General features: G+C 38.1%; 3 protein-coding genes across 3 annotated transcripts in view; all 3 read left to right on the top strand.

Moving 5' to 3' along the window:
* LOC121381804 (neuronal acetylcholine receptor subunit alpha-10-like) overlaps positions 1-11,271 on the top strand; it is a 125,140-nt gene extending 113,869 nt beyond the window's left edge. Inside the window, exon 9 of the mRNA XM_041511160.1 lies at positions 11,157-11,271. Coding sequence (XP_041367094.1) covers positions 11,157-11,271 — 115 coding nt within the window. The remainder of the gene's footprint in view (positions 1-11,156) is intronic.
* Positions 11,272-12,250: 979 nt separating this feature from the next.
* On the top strand, positions 12,251-12,895 carry LOC121381803 (uncharacterized protein K02A2.6-like). Its single transcript, XM_041511159.1, has 2 exons — positions 12,251-12,433; positions 12,473-12,895. The coding sequence occupies exons 1-2, from the start codon at positions 12,251-12,253 to the stop codon at positions 12,893-12,895; spliced, it is 606 nt and encodes a 201-aa protein (XP_041367093.1).
* Positions 12,896-19,647: 6,752 nt separating this feature from the next.
* On the top strand, positions 19,648-20,961 carry LOC121381802 (poly [ADP-ribose] polymerase tankyrase-1-like). The gene has a single exon (XM_041511158.1). The coding sequence runs from the start codon at positions 19,648-19,650 to the stop codon at positions 20,959-20,961; it is 1,314 nt and encodes a 437-aa protein (XP_041367092.1).
* The last annotated feature ends 6,254 nt before the right edge of the window (positions 20,962-27,215 follow it).

The following is a 27,215-nucleotide window of genomic DNA, read 5'->3' as shown; positions in this document are numbered from 1 at the left end:
TTTTACTTCGGAACTATTTCTTGTTTGAAAATTAGATATGTATCGCAGGCACTTGAGTTTTATGGATCATTTGTTTTCACCGACGAATAAGTTGGACAACGAGGTTCCAAGTGATATTGTTTCTTTTCTCTTTGTGTCTCAGATAAACACGGGAAATGTGCTGCTAAAACGGGGGCTTTGACCAATAGAATATGTAGTTGTGCCTTTAGTGATTGATGTGTTTATGTCGATGGCATAACGACTGGGGAAGGCGACTGGTTGTTTTCTTCTTTCTTTATTTCTTCTTTTCCTCCTCCTTTTCTTCTTCATGCAGGGTTGAAAATTAGCAGTCGCCCGTGGCGACCTTTATTGGCTAAGAGCGACTAAGAATTTTATAAAGGTAGTCCGTTGGGCGACCATCGATTTTAGAGTGCCGAGTATGGTAACAGTTAAAAAAAGAAACGCACTAAAACTGAATCGAATGACCAATGTGACAACAGCGAACTACAATTCTGGCAGGAGACGATATTATTGAACATGTTCTATATTTTGACAGCGCCAGACTGACCAGACTCAGAATGGAATGGACTGGATACACCATAATTATCTAATAGACCTATGTTTTGACATTTTAAAATATTATGGAACAAATTAATCCTGTTTAATTAGCTTACTTGTATTTTATTCTGGAACAAAATCAAAATTTATCTTGTAGTTCTAATTCACACTAACAATGACATTTTCCCATTACTACAGAGATTATTCCTAAAGTCAATTACTAGTAATTGGCATGCAAATATAAAATTCATATAAAAACGTAATAATTTATTAAATTATAAACCCATACCATCTGAAATAACTTTTTTGTGGAAGTTCAGTGTAAAGAAAAAAATATATATATTTATTAAATTGTATGGGTTAAATCTTGATGGAACATCTAAGATAAATCTGAACGACAAAATATATGGAATAGTGGATGATTCTATCAATCTTTATCTAGTGCCTTGTCTATAGGAGGACAGCCAACCCCGAGGAAATCCTTTACCGGAGAGTTCATCCCTCTTGCATCGCCATAAAGAGGACTGCCACTCCCAAACTAATTTACTAAAACACGCGGCAGTTCTACCTTTTAAGGCTTTAGTTTCTTTATACTGCATTATCGATTACTTCAGAGACAGTGCACGTCAAGCTGCATACATTGGCTGTTCTAGCATTTTTCTTTACCTGTATTAAAAATGATATTTAATCTGTATCATTTAATTGTAATTTGTAATGAAATATTTTTATTTGTAATGGATTTCTTTTTCAAAAAAAAAGTTATTTGGGTTGGTATGGGTTTAAAACTTAATAATATGTTAATTTAATATGAATTTTAACTTCATTCCTTATGAAGTTACATGGCAATTCATCGTTTTCCTTTCGACGCAAACGGTCTATATACATGGCTATTATTACACATGGTTATTATTCAACAAAGAAAATTCAAATTTTGATTTTCGCTGTGCAGTTAAATTGTAGGGCTAGTTGAATTTGAGAAGGGCCAGTAAGATTTTTCTTCAACTGGCCCTGCTGGCGACAATAGTTTTCATGTTAATTTTCAACCCTGTTCATTTCATTAATTTTTCTTATTAATTTCTTCTTTCGTTTTTCATCTTCTTTCTCTTTCTTCTTCGTTGGTTTTTTTTTTTGAAAAAGTCGTTGCTTTTTTTCTTTTATTTACAAAATGACAAATGCTAAAATGAGGTTAAAATAGAAGATCTAATTTTTGAAATGTTATATTGGAAACACTCGGGTAATCTGCTAACTGTGCGCTTTCGATAAAATATCATATCTTCGACATCATCATCATATTGTTTTATGAAGATTAATATAATTATTATTATTCTATAGACTGTTCTATAATTCATTTGAGATGGTTGGTTTCATATGACACCTTTCGGTAGAAATTTCAAACGATGTCTTTAAAGTAGTTTTTAAAGTATGGATTGTGAGAACGGGATTAAAACTAGTTTTTTGTGGTTACAAATTAGTTACTTCTTATCTGTTAAGTAATGAAACAAATAAAAGAGCTCCCTTATACACTAATGTTTAGAACTATGGCGTGGTTATCTAGACGCACTTTTCTACCTACAGCGATCAGGAAATGTTTATTTAACGACGCACTCAATACATTTTATTTACGGTTATATGGCGTCGGAACCGCGAACAGCGATCAGTGACAGTGACCGTGACAGTGGCTACACCGATTGTATAATACCAATATGTCATATATGTCTGTGATCAAATTATTGATGTTTATAACTACTGAAATTATTGATGATAATGTATTAAATGGTAACTACTATTTATGTGTGTGACATGATTTAGTTTATTTGTTGTTTTCTTATTTTTGTTTCTTTCTTTATATATTAAATTGTTTATGTATTTGTTTATTATTTATTTATTTATGTATTAAATTATTTAGGTATGTATGTATTTATTTATTTATTTTATTACTTTTGGACAGAGCGTTACAGTGCTTAGTTTTAAATTTTATTGAATGGGACTAAAATCATGGATGTAATTACCTATGTTGCAATGTACGACTCAATTAAGTATACTTTTCAACTTGCTTAGCGCTTTAACACACGGAATAACTGCTGACCACACCTTTCTAAAGCCTAGGTACGCCCCTGAAAAGTAGCAAACACTGTACTAAACAATGCACAAGAAGAATGATAGAAAATGGGTTAGGTTTAAAATAATAGTGTAAGAGGAAAGAAATACTTCAGTTTAGAAATAATGATCAATTTAAAATAGGACGACGTAGTTGACGTTCTTCATGTCGTGCTGTACGGTGTACTGGTTTACTGAATGACGCGGGACATTATAAAAATAAGACAAATATAAATATTAAAATTTTACAAACTATACATAATGTAACACATCGAATGTGTGCAGAATTCAATGTTCTCTATGACATTTCAGGTGGGATGAACTATTTTATATTTATGCACTCCTTGTTATTTTTATTGGATTAAAATGCACGTTTCTGTGAAAACCAAGGTTGCTAGGAAAGCTGAAGCGATAAAGAGCGTGCTCGAAATAAGTATATCTATACCCAAAATAAGAAAACCCAAATTAAGTACATCTATACCCAAAATATGAAAGCCCAAATTAAGTATATCTATACCCAAAATATGAAAGCCCAAATTAAGTACATCTATACCCAAAATATGAAAGCCCAAATTAAGTACAAACAGACTAACCTCAAAACATTTCACCTGAAAATCAACGGAATGTTAAGCTGTAATTAGATTGAAATAACTTGAAATACATTTGTGATACAACTCTTTACCAGCTGTTATCACAATGAACTAGCAAGACATCGGTGTGTTCAGAACAGACAAAAAGCCCATTGAGAACCTGTTAGTGAGATCTAAAGCCCTGGAAGACTTTCATGATGGGTACCAATTATAAACATATTAGCATTTTTCTTTCAGTATTCTAGTATACTAGTACCAGTGTACACAAAGTTAAATGCTTCTATCACAAAAAGAAGAACACTTTTAAACTTAACGGTATAGCTATGTGACTGTAAATGATGTTATTTTTGCTGCTTAACTTCGACAGGGCGTTCATTTGTACGATGTATTTGTGTACTGTTCAGTTTGGTTTTGGTATACTTGTTTAACGAATATTTATTTTTATTATATTATTGTAAGAATATGTACCGTGCTGTTGTACTGTGTGGCGTATTGCTGTATCGTTCTGTTAGCCTGATACACGTGCATGTACTTAGGCAACACACCACCGTCTGTCGTGTCGTTACGCAGTTTAATATAATCCCGTTTTGGAAATAATTCCTTATAAAAACAAAATACTACACAATTCTGATGTGCTTTTTAAAATCTTTCTTTGATGTTTATACGTAGAATGACCTCTGTAGCATTTAAATAGCCAATGATTTCAAGTTACTTGTTATGTGTAGTATTAACTGATAACAACTGTGTAAGTGGTATAGTGGCACTTGTATAACAGCAACACGAGGTGGTGATAAGGCACGAACATTGTTACCAGGTACGGCGGAGCAGTGGAGGGGGGAGGGGCTGAATCAAACATAATATTGGTAGTACATTTTTAGGCAGAGATGAATTGTACTTGTAGAATGCAGGAAATTGCATTTCAGCACATCTAGTGTTCAAACGTTTACGGGGAAGCATACCTTCGAACCCCCTAGAAATTTTGCTTTGCGCCCTCGATCTCAATGAGCCCCCCACACCATCCACCCCATCCACCCCACCCAATGTCTACTTGCTTCTGCCGTGCTTGCTTTTAACTAAAAAATGCCGTGGTGGACCTGTGCTGATGTTTCACACAGTACTTGTCAGTTGAGAGCACTCCCTAAAATTAGTAGTCACATAACCCTCTATATAGTATTGTATTTTTCACAGAATATATTCTGACATAGAAATTGTATTAAACTCCATGGAGTAATTAATGGTGGTGTGTAACCTAAAGAACTATTAAATGTAGTGCTTATGGCCGAGATAAAGTTGGTGTACGCTGTATTGCTGTACGGCGTATTGTTGTATTATCCAGTCAGAAATACATCACTTTAATAACAAATTATCTTTTTATTGCACTGTATTCTTATGACGTATGCAAACGTATACGTCTACTTTACATACTATGGAAATAAACATATTGGATTTAATATATCTTAGCTCATTACACGAATCGAAAAATACGATGGATTTTGTTGTTTTGTTGTTTGTCAGTATTCGAAATGGCTCAAGTTTTGGCTGTGTTATAAGAGAGGTTTCATTTACAAAGCCAACCACACCACTACTGTTACGGATAATCGCAATGGGCCACATTTACAAAGCCAACCACACCACTACTGTTACGGTTAATCGCAATGGGCCACATTTGCAAAGCCAACCATACCACTACTGTTACGGATAATCGCAATGGGCCACATTTGCAAAGCCAACCACACCACTACTGTTACGGATAATCGCAATGGGCCAAATTTACAAAGTCAACCACACCACTACTGTTCGATAATAACTAATAGTTTGGCTACTGTAGCAGATCAGCACGGTTAGGAACTGAAAGATGGCGGCATTCTGGAAGTGTTATTTATTTGTGGTATTTAAAATTATATATTAGCCACAACATGTATTATATGTAGCAGGCCTTTAAATCTCAACGAGCGAGTAGCAAACTGCTGTGACGTCACCAAGTACATTCAAAATGATGACCCTATCCGTAACAGTAACGGTGTGGTTGCCAAACCTCTCTATTGTGTGCTACTAACAGATAAGGACAGATCTACTCTAGGGAAATCAATCAAGCGCTTAGTTGGTTTTGCTTTGGGGGTTGGGGGTTGACACATCTGGAGGGGGGTTGGGGTGGGGGCAGTAAAACGAATGAGAGCAAAGTATTCTAGAGATTCATCCAGCTGAACAAAAGAGCACTATTAAACTAAAGGGGCGATTTTCATATATATATATATATTTGGAGGGTGCAGTTGCCCTTCTGTATTCTGTTGCATGAATTGTTTCCTTCCAATGGAGTCTTCGCCAGAGTTTGGAACAATACGGGGAGATTGCGATATGATATGTTGCGATACATACACGTTTTTATATTTATGTTTGCAAATGGCATTATAGCAACGTCTGCACACTTTACATAGAACTATTAGAGAATACCCCGCCCCTGGACGCGGTTACTGGTGAAGCCAGAGTGTGGGCTATGGGCGGGAGTGGTCGTGTCTGAATCTGTTGTGGATAGTGGCACGTTATTTAAATGGTCGAGCAAGCACGCAGATAGGAAAGAATATTATTGCAACTGATATATCGATATGATACCGTGTCGTGATACCCTTGCAGCTCTTGTTTGAATGTTGGGTTTTTTTTTTGTTTTTTTTTGGGGGGGGGGGGGGGAGTGAGTAACGATGAAGTGAATAAGCAAACACAGTTCAGTGAATACGCTAAATATATATTATTTGATTTTGTTTCCCATCCTTCCAGGTCCCTTAATACAAAGACAACTCATGTTAAGGTATAAGCAATACGCTAAATAATTACTGCTCAGCGAATGACGCTAATAGTAAATGGATAATATGCCTTTACCACTGTTTTACTTTGACTTAATTTTTTCTTTTTATCTGTAATAACATATTTAAAAGGACTGCATCAATAGTCAGTATAGTCTTAGTTATTAAAATTACAATCAGCTTACATAAATATAATAATGTACAAGTATATGCAATGCATTTCTCATCATTCAAGTGGTTGCTTAATATGGATTTTTATCTTTAATTATCTTGTATGTATTATTTCGGGGTTTTTCTTTTTCCAACCGCTAAATACAATTTGAAATAATTGCGTTAAAAGGAATTGCAGATGTATAAATGTATCGATATAATGTTTCATTACCCAGCTGTATTGCTTGTAAGTTATTTAATCCTCTGTTAATGGCTACATACTCGGGGTAGTCTGTTAAATCACGTGCATTTCAACAGATGCTTTCATTCCGTACAGAACAGATCTATAAACACGAAGAATGCACCTGAACAACATCAAGTATTATGAAGTCACTTCGGTTCCTTTAATAAAACATTGCAAGCACTAATGATTGTGCCAAAGGTCAATTTATCCTCCTCTTAATTTCGTTTGGTTTTTATCGATATGAAATCTCAAATAATTGCATGGTTCCTTAATTTGATTGAATTATCTTTTAAAATAACCTTTTTATTCATACTAACAATTTTAAGTTTTTATATTTAATGCAATGTATCTTTTGTGTGCTCTTTAAAAGAATAAAACAGCCTATATTGATCTCTAAATAGTGTGCACTGATGCACTAATAGTATTCGCTATCAAATGCAGCTTTCTTTATAGAAGACGTCTGTGTGTATTCCTTCAAATCTAACATGCAAGAAACAGAAGAGAAGAAAAAGACCTGCACCTCGTTAGGGAAGTGTAATCAAAGAAAACCAATTGCGAATGCGCAGAACGGTCGCATTTCCATTACTCCTGCAAATAAAATTCTATTGGTGTAACGACCAGCTCTGATTGGGTCGCTTTAGTGTCATAAATGCCCGGATGTGTTTGCGGGGCAAGAATTAAATTAGAACAGCTGGTGCCACGAAGTTCATGGTGGCCTAATTATTTAAAACCGGATATTAGCCCAGGTTCACACGTGGAACAGTATTTGGCAATTGAAAAGCAGACGAAAAGATTGCAATTACCGCCGAACCAGAAAGTAATTTTTCAATGATCGATAGCGACATGTCTTTTGGTCTATTCAGGCAAGTACAAAATAAAGAGAGAGGAATTGAACGGTGAAACAAATAGATTTGATGATGCATCGACATAGAAGGGTAAATACGTGCATATTAATGCATTAACTTTAGAGATTTTCACAGAAATTCGATTTTGTCGAAGATGTAAAATGTGTAAATTCAATATGGTGTAAACGAATGTTGACGCGGAAATCGGGAGTCAACGAGCTAACGCAGTCAACTCAGTTGTCCTCAGATCATCTTTTCTAAAATGTACTTTTATAAATCTATTCCAATATTTACCACTAATTGCATCTTTTAATATAATGACGTTTTTAAGTTCAGCGAGAACACGGGTACTGAAAAACGTGCGATCATGAGCGACTGGTACTTATAATACAGGCTATACAATAAACCAGTTGTCATAATACAGGCTATACAATAAACTAGTTGTCGTAATACAGGCTATACATAAACCAGTTGTCGTAATACAGGCTATACAATAAACCAGTTGTCGTAATACAGGCTATACATAAACCAGTTGTCGTAATACAGGCTATACAATAAACCAGTTGTCGTAATACAGGCTATACAATAAACTAGTTGTCGTAATACAGGCTATACAATAAACCAGTTGTCGTAATACAGGATATACAATAAACCAGTTGTCGTAATGCAGGCTATACAATAAACCAGTTGTCGTAATACAGGCTATACATAAACCAGTTGTCGTAATACAGGCTATACAATAAACCAGTTGTCGTAATACAGGCTATACAATAAACTAGTTGTCGTAATACAGGCTATACAATAAACTAGTTGTCGTAATACAGGCTATACAATAAACCAGTTGTCGTAATACAGGCTATACAATAAACCAGTTGTCGTAATACAGGCTATACATAAACCAGTTGTCGTAATACAGGCTATACAATAAACTAGTTGTCGTAATACAGGCTATACAATAAACTAGTTGTCGTAATACAGGCTATACAATAAACCAGTTGTCGTAATACAGGCTATACAATAAACCAGTTGTCGTAATACAGGCTATACATAAACCAGTTGTCGTAATACAGGCTATACAATAAACCAGTTGTCGTAATACAGGCTATACAATAAACCAGTTCTCGTAATACAGGCTATACAATAAACCAGTTGTCGTAATACAGGCTATACAATAAACCAGTTGTCGTAATACAGGCTATACAATAAACCAGTTGTCGTAATACAGGCTATACAATAAACCAGTTGTCGTAATACAGGCTATACAATAAACCAGTTGTCGTAATACAGGCTATACAATAAACTAGTTGTCGTAATGCAGGCTATACAATAAACCAGTTGTCGTAATGCAGGCTATACAATAAACCAGTTGTCGTAATGCAGGCTATACAATAAACCAGTTGTCGTAATACAGGCTATACATAAACCAGTTGTCGTAATACAGGCTATACAATAAACCAGTTGTCGTAATACAGGCTATACAATAAACTAGTTGTCGTAATACAGGCTATACAATAAACCAGTTGTCGTAATACAGGCTATACAATAAACCAGTTGTCGTAATACAGGCTATACATAAACCAGTTGTCGTAATACAGGCTATACAATAAACCAGTTGTCGTAATACAGGCTATACAATAAACCAGTTGTCGTAATACAGACTATACAATAAACTAGTTGTCGTAATACAGGCTATACAATAAACTAGTTGTCGTAATACAGGCTATACAATAAACTAGTTGTCGTAATACAGGCTATACAATAAACCAGTTGTCGTAATACAGGCTATACAATAAACCAGTTGTCGTAATACAGGCTATACAATAAACCAGTTCTCGTAATACAGGCTATACAATAAACCAGTTGTCGTAATACAGGCTATACAATAAACCAGTTGTCGTAATACAGGCTATACAATAAACCAGTTGTCGTAATACAGGCTATACAATAAACTAGTTGTCGTAATACAGGCTATACATAAACCAGTTGTCGTAATACAGGCTATACAATAAACCAGTTGTTTCTTTACTGTATTACCAGTAACTCGGTAATCAGTGTCTTAATGATTTGAGCTAGAATGCCATTTCTGTGGGATTTAAAGAGCGTTAGTTGAAAATATTGTTAACGTCATTGGCGCTCGTTTTATGGTATGTAACCTTTTCTGTTTCGCTTTAAATGCGTTGTAATCTAGGACAAATACGACAAGCACTGAAAGACATTATAGAGCCTATATTGGATCTACCACAAGTGTTATTTAACGACGTGCAATGTAATGGTCGAAAATATGTTACACAAATAGCTAAGATCAGTGCTTTTGTGTTGAAGGTGAACGAACTATGGGATGCAACATCATTTGTTAAATTTATATTATTTCACCCCTTCATCCTTCTCTCTCTCTCTCTCTCTCTCTCTCTCTCTCTCTCTCTCTCTCTCTCTCTCTCTCTCTCTCTCTCTCTCTCTCTCTCTCTATATATATATATATATATATATATATATATATATATATATATATATATATATATATATATAAAGCTGCATATATATATATATATATATATAAAGCTGCATATATATATATATAGGACTTCCCATAGGAAATGCCTTTTTCTTAATATTTAATTCACTACAAGTTATGTATTTCTGAGACACAAAAATAGTATTTTTTGTTATTTCCAAAACACTTTTAATTTCTTCTTACTTTACACTAAACAGAAATTATTTACAAAGAAAAAAAGAAAACAAACTTTTGTAGGAGGATGGGACGGACTATATTTTTGTAATTTTGTAAGAGTAATACTATTCTACGAAAGCAGTATTAGTTAATTTAAGTCACAAAATGCCCTTTGTTTATAAACATGTTTCAGTATCACTAGGCCATATGCATCAACTATTATAATCGCAGTGGATCATAGCAAGAAATTTCCGGGGTTCGTAGGAAGGAATTGCCATTGCAAAACCCGGAAGCAATCAGTGTAGGACTGTATGCCCAGGGGTGGTACAGAGGGCAGCTCACACTCCTGAGAATCCCAAAGACGTTTTTACAAAATATTATTAATACCCCCAGAACACCGGCTTTAATCTTTATGCAATTTCTCATTCCGTACATTTAACACGACGTACGTCCATGTAATAATCTAACGGCAATAAATCATAATAAAATGTTGGACGTGCACTCTCGACGGTCAGGCTGTCTCCACACTAAAGTTAGAACCAGAAATGCGTAGCGGAAACACACAGAGAAATTACTACAGCTTACACTATAGAGCGCACTCATATTCTCCTGATTACACTCGTCCCTGGAGGATCTCATAAGTCAAAATAGCCAGACCGTCCACCAGAGACAATATGCTGATTCAGAACCAGCTAGGACGCGAATTCCACATTGGAATGGGCAAAGTCCATAGCTTAGTCGGTAAAGCGCGATAATTGCGTTTTCCCGTCCCAACCAGTATCCCACGACTGGTAAATCAAATGCCGTGGTATTTGTTATCCTGTTTGTGTAAAAATGAATATAAGAGATCCCTTGCTGCTAATAGAAAATTACAGCGGTTTCCTCTAAACGGATATGTCAGAATTACCAAATGTTTGACATCCAATAGCTAATGATAAATACATTAAAGTGCTCTATTGGTGTCGTAAAACAAAACTCTTTTTTTTTAAATCCAGATTGAAAATATAAATATATGTGTGTTTGTGAAAGCAAGTCGAGAAGTTGGAGCTGATACTGCCTAACATATCTTACAGGGATGTCCAACACATCAAACAGCAAGAAAAACATTCTCAACATTTAGAACTCAGCTACACGAATCCGAGATGTTAAAAACATCAAGTAAACCTGCATTTCTTTGGAGGGGAAAACTTTGAGAATGTATGAAGAATATATTGAAATTGAAAATAGATTTGGAATCCGAGTCCATGCTATCATACTTCCACTTGTCTACGTCATCTTGAGTTCAGCTTCTAGAAGAGAGGGTTCCGAGAGCGGAGTCACCCACGTGGTCGCATTACTGTGAGTTGTACTATTAATGCTGGGATCATACTACCAACTGCCAACACAAAGTTGGCTAAGTTTCTGCTCTCACGACTTCTACGACTGTTCCATTTGCTAGTCAGCGCTCCAACAACTTGATTCTCGTCATATAACGCATTAATTGTTAATCTGTCGGTAGTTGGGGAAATTACAACGCAACCATCGAGTTGGCCAACTTTCTGCTGGCAGTTGGTAGTCTGATCCCAGCATAACAAACAGAGCCACACCCTACACGGATGATCAGTTCCATGTCCTACGTGTTTAAAACATGATTTAGTTCATTGTGAATAAGAGACAGTTATGCACATTTCCATTCAAAAATACACCGCGCCACATATTCTTACGTCATTTGAATATCTAGTAATGGCGGACTGGAATTAAAGTTTCGTGTACAGTTTACAAAAACACTTTGTATTAAGCTTGAGATTATACGATAAAGAGATTATTACCCTCGTGTATTTCGGTATCGTCAATATCATATATTAGGAATAAAAATAATGTATTATGCTCGCCATATATATGATTCGTCACGAGTATTTTTTAATATGGAAAATATCAACCGAGTCTATGTTAATCGGTATTTGTCGAGGCTCTGCCGACGAGGTCGAATTCTATTTATCCTATAACACTTCTAAAATAATATTTTAATTATTTTTTAGCAAATCACAGTACTAAAGTCGCCGCCATCGATAATATGACGTCATCACGATTAGTTTGACGTCAGGCATTTTAAACAAATCTTTGAAAACGTTACGCTCAGGTACACGTGTCTTGTTGGCTTGTAAGCAAATGGCCCATCCACAGCAACACATTACCTAGAGACCTTGCAAATTTGCATACCATTATTAACCGGATTAATAAAGTCATTTATCATATGGGTTTATGATATGGACATCATGGGTAGGTTATAAGATAAATAAATAAATAATAAGCTCTTTATCATATAAGCTCAAGCTAAGAAGATGGATGTCATTGAAAAGCTAGAAGGCCCTACGCCATGGACGAGCCCAATCGTAGTCGTCCCTAAGAAAGCTGGTGGTGTAAGAATCTGCGTTGACATGAGAGAACCTAATAAAGCCATACGGAGAGAAAGACACTCAATGCCGACGTTTGACGATCTCGTTGCTGACCTGAACGGCTCAACTGTTTTCAGCAAACTAGACCTGACTAACGCATACCATTAGCTAGAACTGGATGAATCGAGTCATTACATCACTACCTTCACCACGCATGTCGGTCGTCGCCGCTTTAAACGCCTACTCTTCGGAGTCAATGCTGCTGCAGAAATATTCCAAAATGCAATCACGGAAATACTCAGTAACATTACAGGTGCTCAGAACTTCTCTGATGACATTATTGTCCATGGCAAGACACAATCTGAACATGATATAAGTCTTCGAGCCACACTGCAAAAGCTAGAAGAGAGTGGTGCCAAGGTCAATAGAGAAAAATGTGTGTTCTCCACAAATGAAATGACTTTCTTTGGACATGTGTTTGGTGCAAATGATGTCTCGGCTGATCCCAACAAGATTAAGACCATTATCAACACAGCTCCTCCAGAGAATATCAGCGAAGTTCGAGGTTCATCTCTGATTACGCAACCATGACTAAGCCCCTCAGGAAGCTCACCAGACAGGGCATCGCATGGAAATGTCACAAACAGAACAACAAGCTTTTGACAAGCTGAAACGCAAACGTCAGTTATGGCTTACTTCGATTCTACGGAAGAAACTACAGTCTTGGTCGATGCAAGTCCTGTTGGTCTAGGAGCAATTTTGACCCAGAAAGGAAAGGTCATTTGCTACACCAGTCGTGCTCTCACTCCTACTAACAACGTTACTCCCAAACAGACCGAGAACTCTTGGCAGTTGTCTATGGAGTAGAACACTTCCATCTGTACCTCTTTGGCTCCAGTTTCGTAGTGATCACTGATCACAAGCCACTACTAGGAATCATGGACAGACAAAAGCCGACTACAGCCCGGATAGAAAGATGGCGTTTACGTCTTATGCCTAATGAGATGACACTAGTCTATGCTCCAGGAAGAGATGACCTAAATCCAGCCGACTACATAAGCCGTCACCCTCAGACTACACCAAACCGCGAGAATGCTGGTGAAGCATACATCGCATATGTCGTGCGAAATGCCATACCCAAATCAATGACGACTGAAGAAGTGAAGAACGCCATTAAGCAAGATCGAACACTCCAAAGTTTGATGTTGGCAATCCAAACTGGCTTTTGGGAAGACCCAGAGATATCAAATTTCACCAGGTTCAGAGAAGCACTATCCGTCCATGATCGTTTGGTTCTCCGAGGAAATCGTCTTGTTATCCCAGCAACTTTGCAACAGAAAGTCGTTGCAATAGCACATCAAGCACACCAAGGAATTGTTAAGACCAAGCAATGCATCAGACAGAAGGTCTGGTTCCATGGAATTGACAAGTTGGTGGAAGACGCTGTCAAATCCTGTATTCCCTGCCAAGCATCACGTTCAGGGCCTGCCCAACGTGAACCTCTTCAACCCACCCCTTTGCCATCTTTGCGATTATTTGCTTGTTGTCATAGATGAGTATAGTCGATTTCCCGAGGTTGAAATTGTCCCATACACCTCTGTCAAAGCAGTACTACCAAAGTTGGAAGCGATCTTCTCGCGCCAAGGAATCCCAACAACAATCAAAACAGATAATGGGCCTCCGTTCAACGGTGATGAATTTACAAGCATTATGTCCAGTTTCGGGATCCATCACAGGAAGATTACGCCCCTCTGGCCAGAAGCGAATGGAGAATGGATACACTGAACAAGACAATCCGTGCATCAGACGCTGACAACATTGCCTGGAAGTCACAGCTTGCCACTTTCCTTCGTCTCTATAGAGGTACACCGCACATCTCCACCAAAGTATCTCCTTTCGAAGCACTGACTGGCCGTAAGATGAAAATTGGTCTCCCCGAGCTTCCTATCACAAGTCAGACACACAGATCTGTCCACAGCCGCATTATTGAAAATGACTATATCAGCAAGTGCAAAATGACCGACTATGCTGACGCTAAACGACACACGCGAGTATCAGATCTATCGCCAGGTGATTACGTCCTAGTGAAGCAGAAGAGGATGAACAAACTGTCAACTCCATATTCTCATCTGCCGTATGTCGTCGTCCACAAGGGAGGCACCATGATCACTGTTCAACGTGATGAGAGACAAATCACTCGCAACTCCTCACATTTTAAACCTATCAACGGTACACAACTCTCTCTAAGTGATGAGGAAGAGGATAACGAAGATGACAACACCATCGAGACAACAATGCGATCAACTCCTCAACCCACTCAACAGCAGTCCTTGGCCCGGTAACACAAAGCACTCGTAACACTTACACCAACTTACACTTACACGTACACCATACATAATGTATGGTGTACGTCTGACGTAAGTGTTACGAGTGCTTTGTGTTACCGGGCCCTGGTCCCCTGTCACTCCGACCAAGCAGCCGAGGACTCCTTCGAAGTTTGTTTCACCTACATCGACCGTGTCTACACTTCCCCCGGTCTACACCGAGATGCCAGCAAGACCAGTCCGTAACCGTCGACTTCCAACACGCCTGAAAGACTATCATTTGACTTGACGATTACGCTGTCAACAATGTGCATATTACATGGCTGTCTGATAAATACATGACAAAAGTGAACTATATGCCAACTGTCAAATCCAAGTGTTTTTAATTGTGTGCCAAGTTACAGAAACATTTGAGGACCGTTTTAATTTCTTATGAATGTATTGTGTATTTTTCTTTGACAATTTTCTGTTGAAGTTGGGGAGAAATGTAGTGTCTTGGAACTAGTGAGCATTGTGGTCTGTCCCGGTACTCCTATGAGATACACATGCGTAGAGGGAAAACAAACAACATGCGCCCAAGTAGCGTTGCCTCCATGTTTACGTTTTTTTATTCAACATGAATATATATATATAGAGAGAGAGAGAGAGAGAGAGAGAGAGAGAGAGAGAGAGAGAGAGAGAGAGAGAGAGAGAGAGAGAGAGAGAGAGAGAGAGAGAGAGAGAGAGAGAGAGAGAGAGAGAGAGAGCTTATTACCAGTGTTTTTCGGTATCGTCAATATCATATATTAGGAATAAAAATTGTATTATGCAAGCCTCTGGCGAGCATAATACATTAATACATTATTTTTATTCCTAATATATGATATTGACGATACCGAAATACACGAAGGTAATAATCTCTTTATCATATAAGCTCAAGCTTAATACAACGTGTTTTTGTAAACTGTACACGCAACTTTAGGTCTCACTACACGGATGTCATCTGCCATTGAAACCCATGTTAAACTGCCCAACTTCAAGCGAAGATTGCCCATAGAACGGGTTCTTGTTGGCACTAACAACATACACCATTGCGAACATACATTATATAAGCATTTATATTCACTCCACAATTGTGAACATTTCCGTCTCAGTTTTTTGCTATATGACCGCATCTGGCTGTAGTACCGGTCCGAACAGGTGGTTCATTAACCGATTCACTCCGGCTGTCACTTGCGCTATATACCCATGTCCCAAAAGGTCGATGCACAATATTACAAAATAACATGGGCAAAATACAGCCAGAATGCTTACCATTAAACATACATATTGTTTTAATTCTTCACCATTTCCTAGAAGTGAATATGTGAACCATAACATGTGCCACAATCAGGAACTATAGTGGACCGTGATCAATCAACTCTCACCCGGAAGTGATCTGTGTAGTGAGACCTTAATTCCAGTCCGCCATTACTAGATATTCAAATGACGTAAGAATATGTGGCGCGGTGTATTTTTGAATGGAAATGACGTCAAACTCGAATGACGTCATTTTGGATGTCCTTACATCAAAATAAAGTTATGCCTGACGTTTTTTGTTTTCTGAACGCTGGACAGCTTTCAGTGTCAAATTGCCATTGAAATGTTTTTATTTTTGCATACGTCAGTCATGGAGTGTCAACCAAGTACGTTGCTTAAATGTCAATAAATCTAGTGCCGAGACCTCGACTAATTTACATCTAATTTGCAAAGTTATCAAATTCTTAAAGTATGTGATCTGAAAAATATCACATACTTTGATTGCACTGAAAAAGTAAGATATTATATGATAAATATATATATATATATATATATATATATATATAGATATAGATATAGATATAGATATAGATATAGATATATAGATATATATATTTAAATATCCTGATGGTTTGAAGTTACTTCTCAGTTTTAGTACTAAATGCCAAATAGTACCAAATGTATGCTGTCACTTATACATCAGCAAAACAATCATTTCATTTCAACTTATTTCCGTGCTTATGTCCAATTAAGTTTCAATCACGCTGTCCTGGGCACACACCTCATCTATCTGACCTGTCTGTCACTGGGTTAGTTGGTAGTGATTAGAGAGAGAAAACAGGGTGTAGTGGTTTTACACCTACCCATTGAGTCGTTAAAACTCGCTCTGGGTTGGAGACGGTACCGGGCTGCGAACCCTTTACCAACCAGTCTGTAGTGGTTTTACACCTACCCATTGAGTCGTTAAAACTCGCTCTGGGTTGGAGACGGTACCGGGCTGCGAACCCTTTACCAATCAGTCTTATGTCCGACGGCTTAACCACGACACCACCGAGGCCGGTATCAGCAAAACAAGGCGGTGCTCTAAACTTAGGATAAATAACTTGAAATGATTTTCTGCATGAAAGTTACGAAGATAAAGCACGCAACCATTTTGAGATTGTTGTATTGTTTACAGAATATATTCCGACATAAAACCAGTTATGAAATCCATGCTAATGTGAATGGTGATGGGCAACCGTATCTACGGGAGATTACTCGTTCCAAGCTGTGCATTTCAATATTTTGTAGTTGTGGTCCTTTGTTAAAAGGGCTTTATATTTGTATTTCTTTTCACCTGGCAGTCTGGGGTTTTTTTCTTCTGTTTTTTAATTTAATTTAATTTTTATTTTTATTTATTATTTGTATGTAATATACAAAAAAAAAAGACAGCATTTCACCTGCTAAGTCCTCTTAAAACAATATTATTGTCATAAATTACATAAACAATAATCGCGATATTTACCATATTAAAACCTGTAATAGTGAGGCATGATGAACGTCTTCGAATATATTAAACTGTGCATTCAGGGACGCATCCAAGACTTTTTTCTTGTGATAGCCTGCAACTCATAACTTTTCGTGACGTTTTATTCCCCACAACTTCGCTCTACGCAGAGATTCTCTTGATCCATTGGCTCCAAATACCGAAAGATGTTATGTACTGTGAAACTGTCAATGTTTATACAATTGTTGTATTTTTATTTCTTTTAGAGAACTAAGATAATTGTAGGTCTTAGCTGCTGCGAAGGTTTAAACCTACTTGGCTTAATGAGATTATCTCATGTTTAGCCACTATCAGAAAAATGCGACATGAACGTTCTTGCCTATTTATAGACAAATATTACTGATTAGTTGTGATGAAAAATATTAAAAATGATAAACAAGTCGTATTAGGCACCTTAAACAAGAAGATATTCCACCTTATTTTATTTTGGTGTAATTTCCCTAAGTGTGCCTCCTTGTGTGCACCACTCAAGTAAATCTGTCCCGTGTTGGGCCTCTGGCTATCCAGATGTGGCACTCGGGACAGACATGCTCGAAACCTTCGTGATATAGGAGTATAGAAAAAGTAACACACACACACACACACACACACACACATACGCGCGCGCGCGCACACACACAAGTACTAAAGGCGACGCCACTAAAAACGAGTGCCTCGTACGATAGCACACGAATAGCCGAATGACAAGCCAAGCATTTCGATTTCATCGGTTGCTAAGCATTTACGATTTTGTCGTAACTATTCTCGTACAACGCACTCGAATCGTGTGGCCTAGTCGTAAGAGTCTGAACGACCCAAAGGAGTGTAAACCTAGTGGTCACCAGACAGAAACAGTAGTTTTTAGTACAAGTTATTAGAATATCAATACACTAACCCAACCATGGTGTTTTAAGAGCTACAACAATATTTGTCCTGAAGTCTGTACCGCTGTAACAACATACCAGTGTTAACACTGTGTGCGTGGTAATTAACCTGTTATCTCCCACTCGCTACTGACGTCGCTTTATACCCGACTAATGGCACGTAAAAACAAATACTTCCCTTGTGCTATTATAAACGCTACATACATAGATACTTTGACAAACAGACAGACAGGCATACATGCATGCATGCATACATAGATAAATATATAGATAGATAACTAGATAGGTAGGTAGGTAGAAAAATACAGACAGGCAGACGCATAGATGTACCGATTCCTATTTGGTTAATATTTGCCCGAATTAAACGAAAATGACTGAATGTAGTGTTCCACATGGATTGCTAGCATTTGTATATGGATTAGAACTAATGTTGTCAGTAGAATGAGAGAGAGAGAGAGAGAGAGAGAGAGAGAGAGAGAGAGAGAGAGAGAGAGAGAGAGAGAGAGAGAGAGAGAGAGAGAGAGAGAGAGAAACATACACTCGTATTGTGTTTTTGCACAGGAATAATTCAGTTCAAAATGATAGTGTATTGTTGATCCGGATGTTACTTACTATTTACTATAATTATATAGTGTAGACTAAATAACAGAAAAGTGGGCGTGTCAGCTGTCACCAAACAGCTGCATTCTTCACCCGCGAACCCTCCCCCCCCCCCTCCACACACACACACACGCGCGCGCTCCCCCCCCCCCCCCCCCCCCCACACACACACACACACACAAACCCAAACCACCGCCAACTACAAGAGGTGTGTGTCTGTGACGTGTTTAACTGACGGAGCTGATTGGACAACAAGAATTCATCAGTTCAGTGACAGTATACACTGTCGAATAATATACACAGTGACAGTATACACACGGCGTGTTGGAAAACAACGATTCATCAGTTCAGTGACAGCTATACTCAGTGACATTATACATACGGCGTGAATTCAACTGGAAAGTGTTGTGAAGTAGGTAGAGCGCTTTTCCATCCGTAGTGTAGTAATACAATGCTCAGTTACCAGTACGCCGGGTTTCTTTTGAAATCTATACTCAGTGAAAGTATTAGTCATTACGCGTTCGGAGAGTGTTTACTGTACCAAGTCTCAAGTGATTTTTTGTTTAATTATAGTTTTATAAGTCTTGTAGTTTATTTTCATAAAATATTATTGAACCTGACTGTGAAGAAAACCAGTTATGTGTACGTCTGATGTCTGCAAATGTAATGATGTAGTTTTCCCGGCTTAAGTGATCTAATATGGCGACGACATCAGGCCAACATTAAACGATGATGTCTGTTTCTTTAACCGCCAAGCTACACGAGGCGATCAAACACGGTGATGATGACGTCGTTCAGTGCTGCCTGGACCACGGCGCTGACGTGAACACCATCTATGACAGAGAAACAGCGTGCACGCTGGCCATTGAATACCACCGCGGTGCCGTTGCTTCTCGAATTATGCACCAAGCGACATTTTCCGTGAACGCTTGCAATACTTCCCACAGGAGCCCCTTGTTCTGTGCAGCCAAGGAGTCATTTCCAGGACTTGTTGAAGATCTCATAGGTATGGGGGCAGACCTCAATTCTCGTGACACCGGGGGAGTTTCTCCCATGGGTGCCACGGCGTTCTACAACAGCTTCGAATCGGCGGCAATATTGGTGACTCGTGGCGCCAGTGTAAACGAAAGAGACACCAGGAGAAGAAGCACTTTGTACACAGCTTGTTCCAGCGTGAGTCTGCAGGTTGTGGACATTCTTTTGGCGCACGGAGCAGATGTCAATACCGCGACCCGACACCCACCAGGCTGTACCCCCCTTATGACGTCAGTTCCGTCGCTGTACGAACGAGAAGTGCGTCACAAGCGGCAGACGGACATGATTAGCATAATGAGACTGCTGATTATGCATGGAAGTGACGTCAACGCCGTCGACTGCGATGGCCGCATTGCTTTACACCACGCTGTGGAAACAGACGAACTGCACGCCGCCTGTCTCCTGGTTGAGAGCGGAATCGATGTGGAAATCGCCGACAATCAATGGCTGACTGCATTCCATGTAGCCTTGAGACCAGAACGTCCGAGGTATGATGTGGCTGCTTATTTACTTTTGAACGGTTGTAATGTCAACTCACCGATGACCTTGTCAACTCGTTCCAATGTCAAACGTTTGCCTTTAACTGTTTTACTGGATAGTAATCCTAAACAGACTGTTGATGTGAAACTTAGGAAACTTCTTTTGCCCATACTTCTGGATTGCACAAACTTATGTACAGAGAATATTACGGAATTGTTTCAGTATTTTGACCCACAAGGACTCGTTGTTGTCGATGGGCAAGACAACTCTGTCAGCATACCATTCGCTTTGCCGGCTTCATTACAGAGTCTCTGTCGTCTCGGAATCCATAAATCTCTCGGTCAAAAGTACTTGACAAAGGTGAAAGTTTTACCAATACCCATCCCTATAAAACAGTTCCTCACATTTGGATACAATTTTGATCCTTTGAAAATGGCAGCTGTGTACACTGCCATACAAGACAGTGATACGGACACCTTTTCCGCATTGCTTAAAGAAGTGGATTTGTCGGTGGGTAATTTTACATTTTAGCTCTCCCATCTGAAATTGGCATGGTGGAATTATAAAGATTTGGCTTCAGCACAACACGGATCCAAACACGGATCCAGTCAGCCGAGACTAGTGGCCAGACGGCGCCTGGCTGTACCAGGTTGTGTGTGGCTGCACCTGGCTGTGTGTGGTTGTACCTGGCTAAGTGTTGCTGTACCTGACTGTGTGTTGCTGTACCTGGCTGTGTGTGGCTGCACCTGGATGTGTGTTGCTGTACATGGCTGTGTGTGGCAGCACCTGGATGTGTGTGGCTGCACCTGGCTATGTGTTGCTGTACCTGACTGTGTGTTGCTGCACATGGCTGTGTGTGGCTGCAACTGGATGTGTGTTGCTGTACATGGCTGTGTGTGGCTGCAACTGGATGTGTGTTGCTGTACATGGCTGTGTGTTGCTGTACATGGCTGTGTGTGGCAGCACCTGGATGTGTGTGGCTGCACCTGGATATGTGTTGCTGTACCTGACTGTGTGTTGCTGCACATGGATGTGTGTGGCTGCAACTGGATGTGTGTTGCTGTACATGGCTGTGTGTGGCTGCACCTGGCTATGTGTTGCTGTACCTGACTGTGTGTTGCTGCACATGGCTGTGTGTGGCTGCAACTGGATGTGGGTTGCTGTACATGGCTGTGTGTGGCTGCAACTGGATGTGTGTTGCTGTACATGGCTGTGTGTGGCTGCACCTGGCTATGTGTTGCTGTACCTGACTGTGTATTGCTGCACATGGCTGTGTGGCTGCAACTGGATGTGTGTTGCTGCACATGGCTGTGTGTGGCTGCAACTGGATGTGTATTGCTGCACATGGCTGTGTGTGGCTGCAACTGGATGTGTGTGGCTGCACCTGGCTATGTGTTGCTGTACCTGTGTGTTGCTGCACATGGCTGTGTGTGGCTGCAACTGGATGTGTGTTGCTGTACATGGCTGTGTGTGGCTGCACCTGGCTATGTGTTGCTGTACCTGACTGTGTGTTGCTGCACATGGCTGTGTGTGGCTGCAACTGGATGTGGGTTGCTGTACATGGCTGTGTGTGGCTGCAACTGGATGTGTGTTGCTGTACATGGCTGTGTGTGGCTGCACCTGGCTATGTGGTGCTGTACCTGACTGTGTATTGCTGCACATGGCTGTGTGGCTGCAACTGGATGTGTGTTGCTGCACATGGCTGTGTGTGGCTGCAACTGGATGTGTATTGCTGCACATGGCTGTGTGTGGCTGCAACTGGATGTGTGTGGCTGTGTGTGGCTGCACCTGGCTATGTGTTGCTGTACCTGTGTGTTGCTGCACATGGCTGTGTGTGGCTGCACATGGATGTGTGTGGCTGCACCTGGCTATGTGTTGCTGTGCATGGCTGTGTGTTGCTGTACATGGCAGTGTGTGGCTGCAACTGGATGTGTGTTGCTGTACATGGCTGTGTGTGGCTGAACCTGGATGCGTGTGACTGTACCTGGATGCGAGTGGCTGCACCTGGCTGTGTGTGGCTGCACCTGGATGTGTGTGGCTGCGTCTGGCTGTGTGTGGCTGCACCTGGCTGTGCGCGTCTATATTTGGCTGTAGGTGACTGCAAAGAATCAACTTATCCCTAAGGTTTGACGGGTAGAGCGCTCACCTGAGATGCTATAAGTCGTAGGGTCGATTCTTTTCGGTGGTATGTGCTGTCTTGTCTGAGGTTAAGTGTATATAAAAGATTTCACTGCTAATGGAACAAAAACTCACCAAATAGCCAATTATTAATAAATCAATCATGAGAGGAGAGGTCAGAGTTGAGATGAAGACGTAAATAGATCGGCTCTCATCAAAACTTTTATAACAAGATAGAGGATGAATCTCGAGATATTTTTAATATCTACAGACTCACAACATTCGAAGGAATCCGGTGAGATTTATATGATCTGTATCAATATCTTATTTTGATGAATATTTTGTACCTCATGGACTGTATATGTTGAAAGATAACAAGCAATGAATTGATTGTTCCCTAGTACCCCAAAGCCAGACACAAGCCGAGTATATGGGATTTCAACGTCATGAATAACAAACTTCGCACAGCTAGAGAGCACTGAACACAACTCACCACGTCTCCTCGCAATAGTGCAAATTAAACTATGTTAAGTAGAATTACTGTCATGTTCTTTCTGACATGAGTGTTCACGTGACTAACGACAAATAGCGAATGCTGAGTAGTTACTCTAGTTTTGATTCTTTACCCACATCAATGTCGAGTAAAGTCCCAATATCCAAATATAAACCCGGTGCAAAAAGAAAAATCCTTGAGTGTAGACAGTCGTTCGGAGACGAGCGCCACAAGTGTTGCAGCCTCACACAAAGAAGAATCAGAATCGGAAATCATGGAAGTCATAGTTAAAGAGTTAAAACAAATAAACGCAAATCAGATAGAGCTGAGTAAAAAGATGGACCAAGCAATAAAAGATTACTTAAAAATACATTTAGAAAACGTGAAACAGGAAATGTTCCAAACATTTGACGAATAAATTAAAAAACTTGAATCGAAAATAGGTCAACTTGAAATAGAAAACGAAAATCTGAAAAAGGACAATGTCCGTTTGAAGAAAGAAAATTCTAATATCAAAGAAGATATTAAAGGTGCAAACGTTGCCGCAAATATTGCGTTAATCAGAATGAACAACCTGGAGCAACACGGCCGCAAGGATAGCATTCGACTCTGTGGAATTAGGGACGAAATCAAAAACGAAACTGCTGAACAAACTACTGAAAAAACAATAGAAGTGTTGAAAAAAATTGGTATGACTGTTACAAAAAAATGACATAAGTATTGCACATAGACTTTGTCGTTTCGAAGAGTCAAAGTGTAGACCTATCATTGCCAGGTGTATACTTCAATAATATTTATTTTTCTATTTTATTTATTTATTTATTGCTTTATATAATTTAAATTAATTAATTAATTAATTTGTTTGTTGTTCACAAACGATTTCAAAGTAAATACTAGGCGGGATTTGTTGAAATAGGTGCTGGTTCAGTGAAAAATATCATATAAATCTTTAGAAAATTATTGATTTTTTTTTTTTTTGATTATTTTAAAATTAATTTGTTTTGTTTATTTTTTGTATTTATTGTTTTTGTGCACATTACGTATATATTCAATAATATTTAATATTACCACAACAACTGTCTATTCTGTTTTTGTGCACACTACGTATATATTCAATAATATTTAATATTACCACAACAACTGTCTATTCTGTTTTTGTGCACACTACGTATATATTCAATAATATTTAATATTACCACAACAACTGTCTTTTCTGCGACTACTGCTGTTGCGAGTTCTATTTTGTTTGGGGGGGGTTTTGTTTTGGTTGTAGTTGTTTTTTAATTCGGTTGCTTTTGTCAATATATCAAGTAATTAACAGGGCTTGGGGCAAAAATTAATCCCAAGACGTCTCCCTCCGACCCTATAAGGATGTTTTTTATTTTTTAGATGTGTATTAGGAATCTGTAAGTTGGCGATTTGTATGTGTGCGTATTTGTTTAAAAAATTGTGTTATGAAACACGTGTATATCATCTTGTTTTTAAATGTTCTGTGTAATGAGTGGAAAGTAATTTACTATTTGATTTGTATACTATATTTTACAACCACTTTTGATAATGGATAGAGGATTTACTTGTTACTCAATGCATTGCTGGGATTAAAATGGGAAGGATGATTTTAATTTCCTTATATCAAAACAATTTTCAATCTGTTTTCTTCAGGATACCCATTTTACAAAAGAAAAAGAGCGCTGAATGGGGATTTGAATGTATTTTTAATTCTTATAGCAACCATTCCCGTGATGGATATAACTATTTGCAATATACGATTGACTTTAGTAAATAGTAAATAAAAAATACTAATGTCCAGAAATCACATCATGTACGTAGCCCAGTGGTAAATCTATCGCCTGATGCGCGGTCGGTCTAGGATCGATCCCCGTCGGTGGGCCCATTTGGCTATTTCACAAATGGTGTAACAAATTGGGGAAGGGGTCTTGTAACAGCCCCAGAAAACTCAAATGGGAAACCGGAGTATTATTTTAGATTCGGTCGATCTGCCGGATATTTTAGTTTAATTGTACATGTTTACCAATGTGTTTATACCATGAATTCATGGTAGAAACCGGCCTCGGTGGCGTCGTGGTTAGGTCATCGGTCTACTGGTAGGTACTGGGTTCGGATGCCAATCGAGGTATGGGATTTTTAATCCAGATACCGACTCCAAACCCTGAGTGAGTGCTCCGCAAGGCTCATGGGTAGGTGTAAACCACTTGCACCGATCAGTGATCCATAACTGGTTCAACAAAGGCTATGGTTTGTTGCTATACTGCCTGTGGGAAGCGCAAATAAAAGATCCCTTGCTGCCTGTCGTAAAAGAGTAGCCTATGTGGCGACAGCGGGTTTCCTCTAAAAAACAGTGTTAGAATGACCATATGTTTGACGTCCAATAGCCGATGACAAGATAAAAATTCAATGTGCTCCAGTGGCGTCGTTAAATAAAACAAACTTTACTTTTTTTTTAGTAAATTTATACGGTTCAAATTCAGATGATCCTAACTTTTACCAATTAATCTTAGAAAAGGTAAAACTGTTTAGTAATAAACATTGTATATTTGGTGGGGATTGGAATCTTGTGTTAAACCCTGATATCGATATGTACAATTATATAAATATTAATAACCCAAAATCACGTGATAAAGTATTAGAGACCATTGGGGAGCTTGATCTTGTTGATATCTGGAGAGATCATAATCCTGAATTACACAAGTTTACATGAAGGAGAAAGATCGATTAAACAAGCTCGTCTAGATTTTTTCTTAATATCAGATTCATTGTATTCATCCGTAGTAAACTCCGATATACATTGTGGGTACAGAACTGATCATTCTATTGTAAGTCTTAATTTTGAATTTACTGAACATGAAAGGCACAGTACTTATTGGAAATTCAATAATTCACTTTTAGAAAATAAAAATTATATAACAACAGTCAAACATGTTATTTCAGATATTAAGAAACAGTATGCTATATTAGTCTATAATATGGATGCAATCGATGATATCCCACTATATAAAATTGAGTTTCAAATTTGTGACCAACTATTTTTAGAAGTTTTATTAATGGAAATTAGAGGAAAAACAATTAATTAGTGAAGAAGAGGAGTTAGAAAATAGCAATCACCTGCTAAAGAACTTAATAATCTCGGGAAATATTTATTTAGAGCAAATGCCGTTTGAGATCAGCTATTGGAGCAAATTGGTTAATATTAACATTACTTCTATTTAGTCAGTATAGTACTATTCGATTACATGTATATTAAACCAATAATACGTGTATCTCTCAGTATACTTAATAATAACTTATATGTATTAAATAATATGTCAATAGAACCTTAATTTATTAATTATTATTATTATGATTATTATTATGATTATTATTATTAGTAGTAGTATTATTAGTATTATTATTATTGTTGTTGCTGTTTACTAAATCACTCTCCACCATAATCCTGTACATATCCTGTATATATGTATTATTTTGTTGTACATTGTATTATGCTGGTAAGCTGTAAAAACTTAAAGCAATAAAGAACTAAACTTAAACCTGGAGTTTGAAACTATTTAAAAAGTTGCGACAAAAGAAAATGGACGGTATATATATATATATATATATATATATATATATATATATATATATATATATATATATATATCAGATCAAGAGCTAAATGGATTAATGAAGATGAAAAAATAAATTATTATTTTGTAATTTAGAAAATAGGAATTTTATTAGTAAATCAATGACTCAGACTGAGAAACAAGATGATTCTATAGTTACAGATAAAAATGAAATTATTAATTAAACTAAACGTTTTTACCAAAACTTGTATGCCTCTAAAGAAGACGCCACTTGTAACAGAGAGTTAAATTACCTACTTACAGAAAAATACCTAAATAAACTTACTAAAGAGCAAGCTGACTATTTAGAAGGTATGTTAACGTATGAAGAACTACCAAACGCTCTAAGACGTATGCAGAATAATAAAAGTCCAGAAGTCGACGGTTTCTCTGCTGAATTTTTAAAAACATTTTGGCCAGATATAGGTTACTTTGTATTGAGGTCTGTTAATTATGCTTTTATTAATGATGAATTATCGATAACACAGAAACTAGGACTAATAACTTGTATATCTAAAGAGGATAAACCAAAATGTAATCTAACTGGTGACCTA

This window comes from Gigantopelta aegis, chromosome 9, assembly GCF_016097555.1.
Source record: "Gigantopelta aegis isolate Gae_Host chromosome 9, Gae_host_genome, whole genome shotgun sequence".
NCBI lineage: Eukaryota > Metazoa > Mollusca > Gastropoda > Neomphalida > Peltospiridae > Gigantopelta > Gigantopelta aegis.
The sequence above is the reverse complement of the archived record's forward strand: the minus strand, read 5'-3'. Positions and strand labels throughout refer to the sequence as shown.

Coding starts and splice junctions, on each gene's coding strand:
- LOC121381803 (XM_041511159.1), top strand. CDS start 12,251: ATGGATGTCATTGAAAAGCTAGAAGGCCCTACGCCATGGACGAGCCCA. Junction 12,434..12,472: donor CTGACCTGAACGGCTCAACT/GTTTTCAGCAAA, acceptor GCATACCATTAG/CTAGAACTGGATGAATCGAG.
- LOC121381802 (XM_041511158.1), top strand. CDS start 19,648: ATGTCTGTTTCTTTAACCGCCAAGCTACACGAGGCGATCAAACACGGT.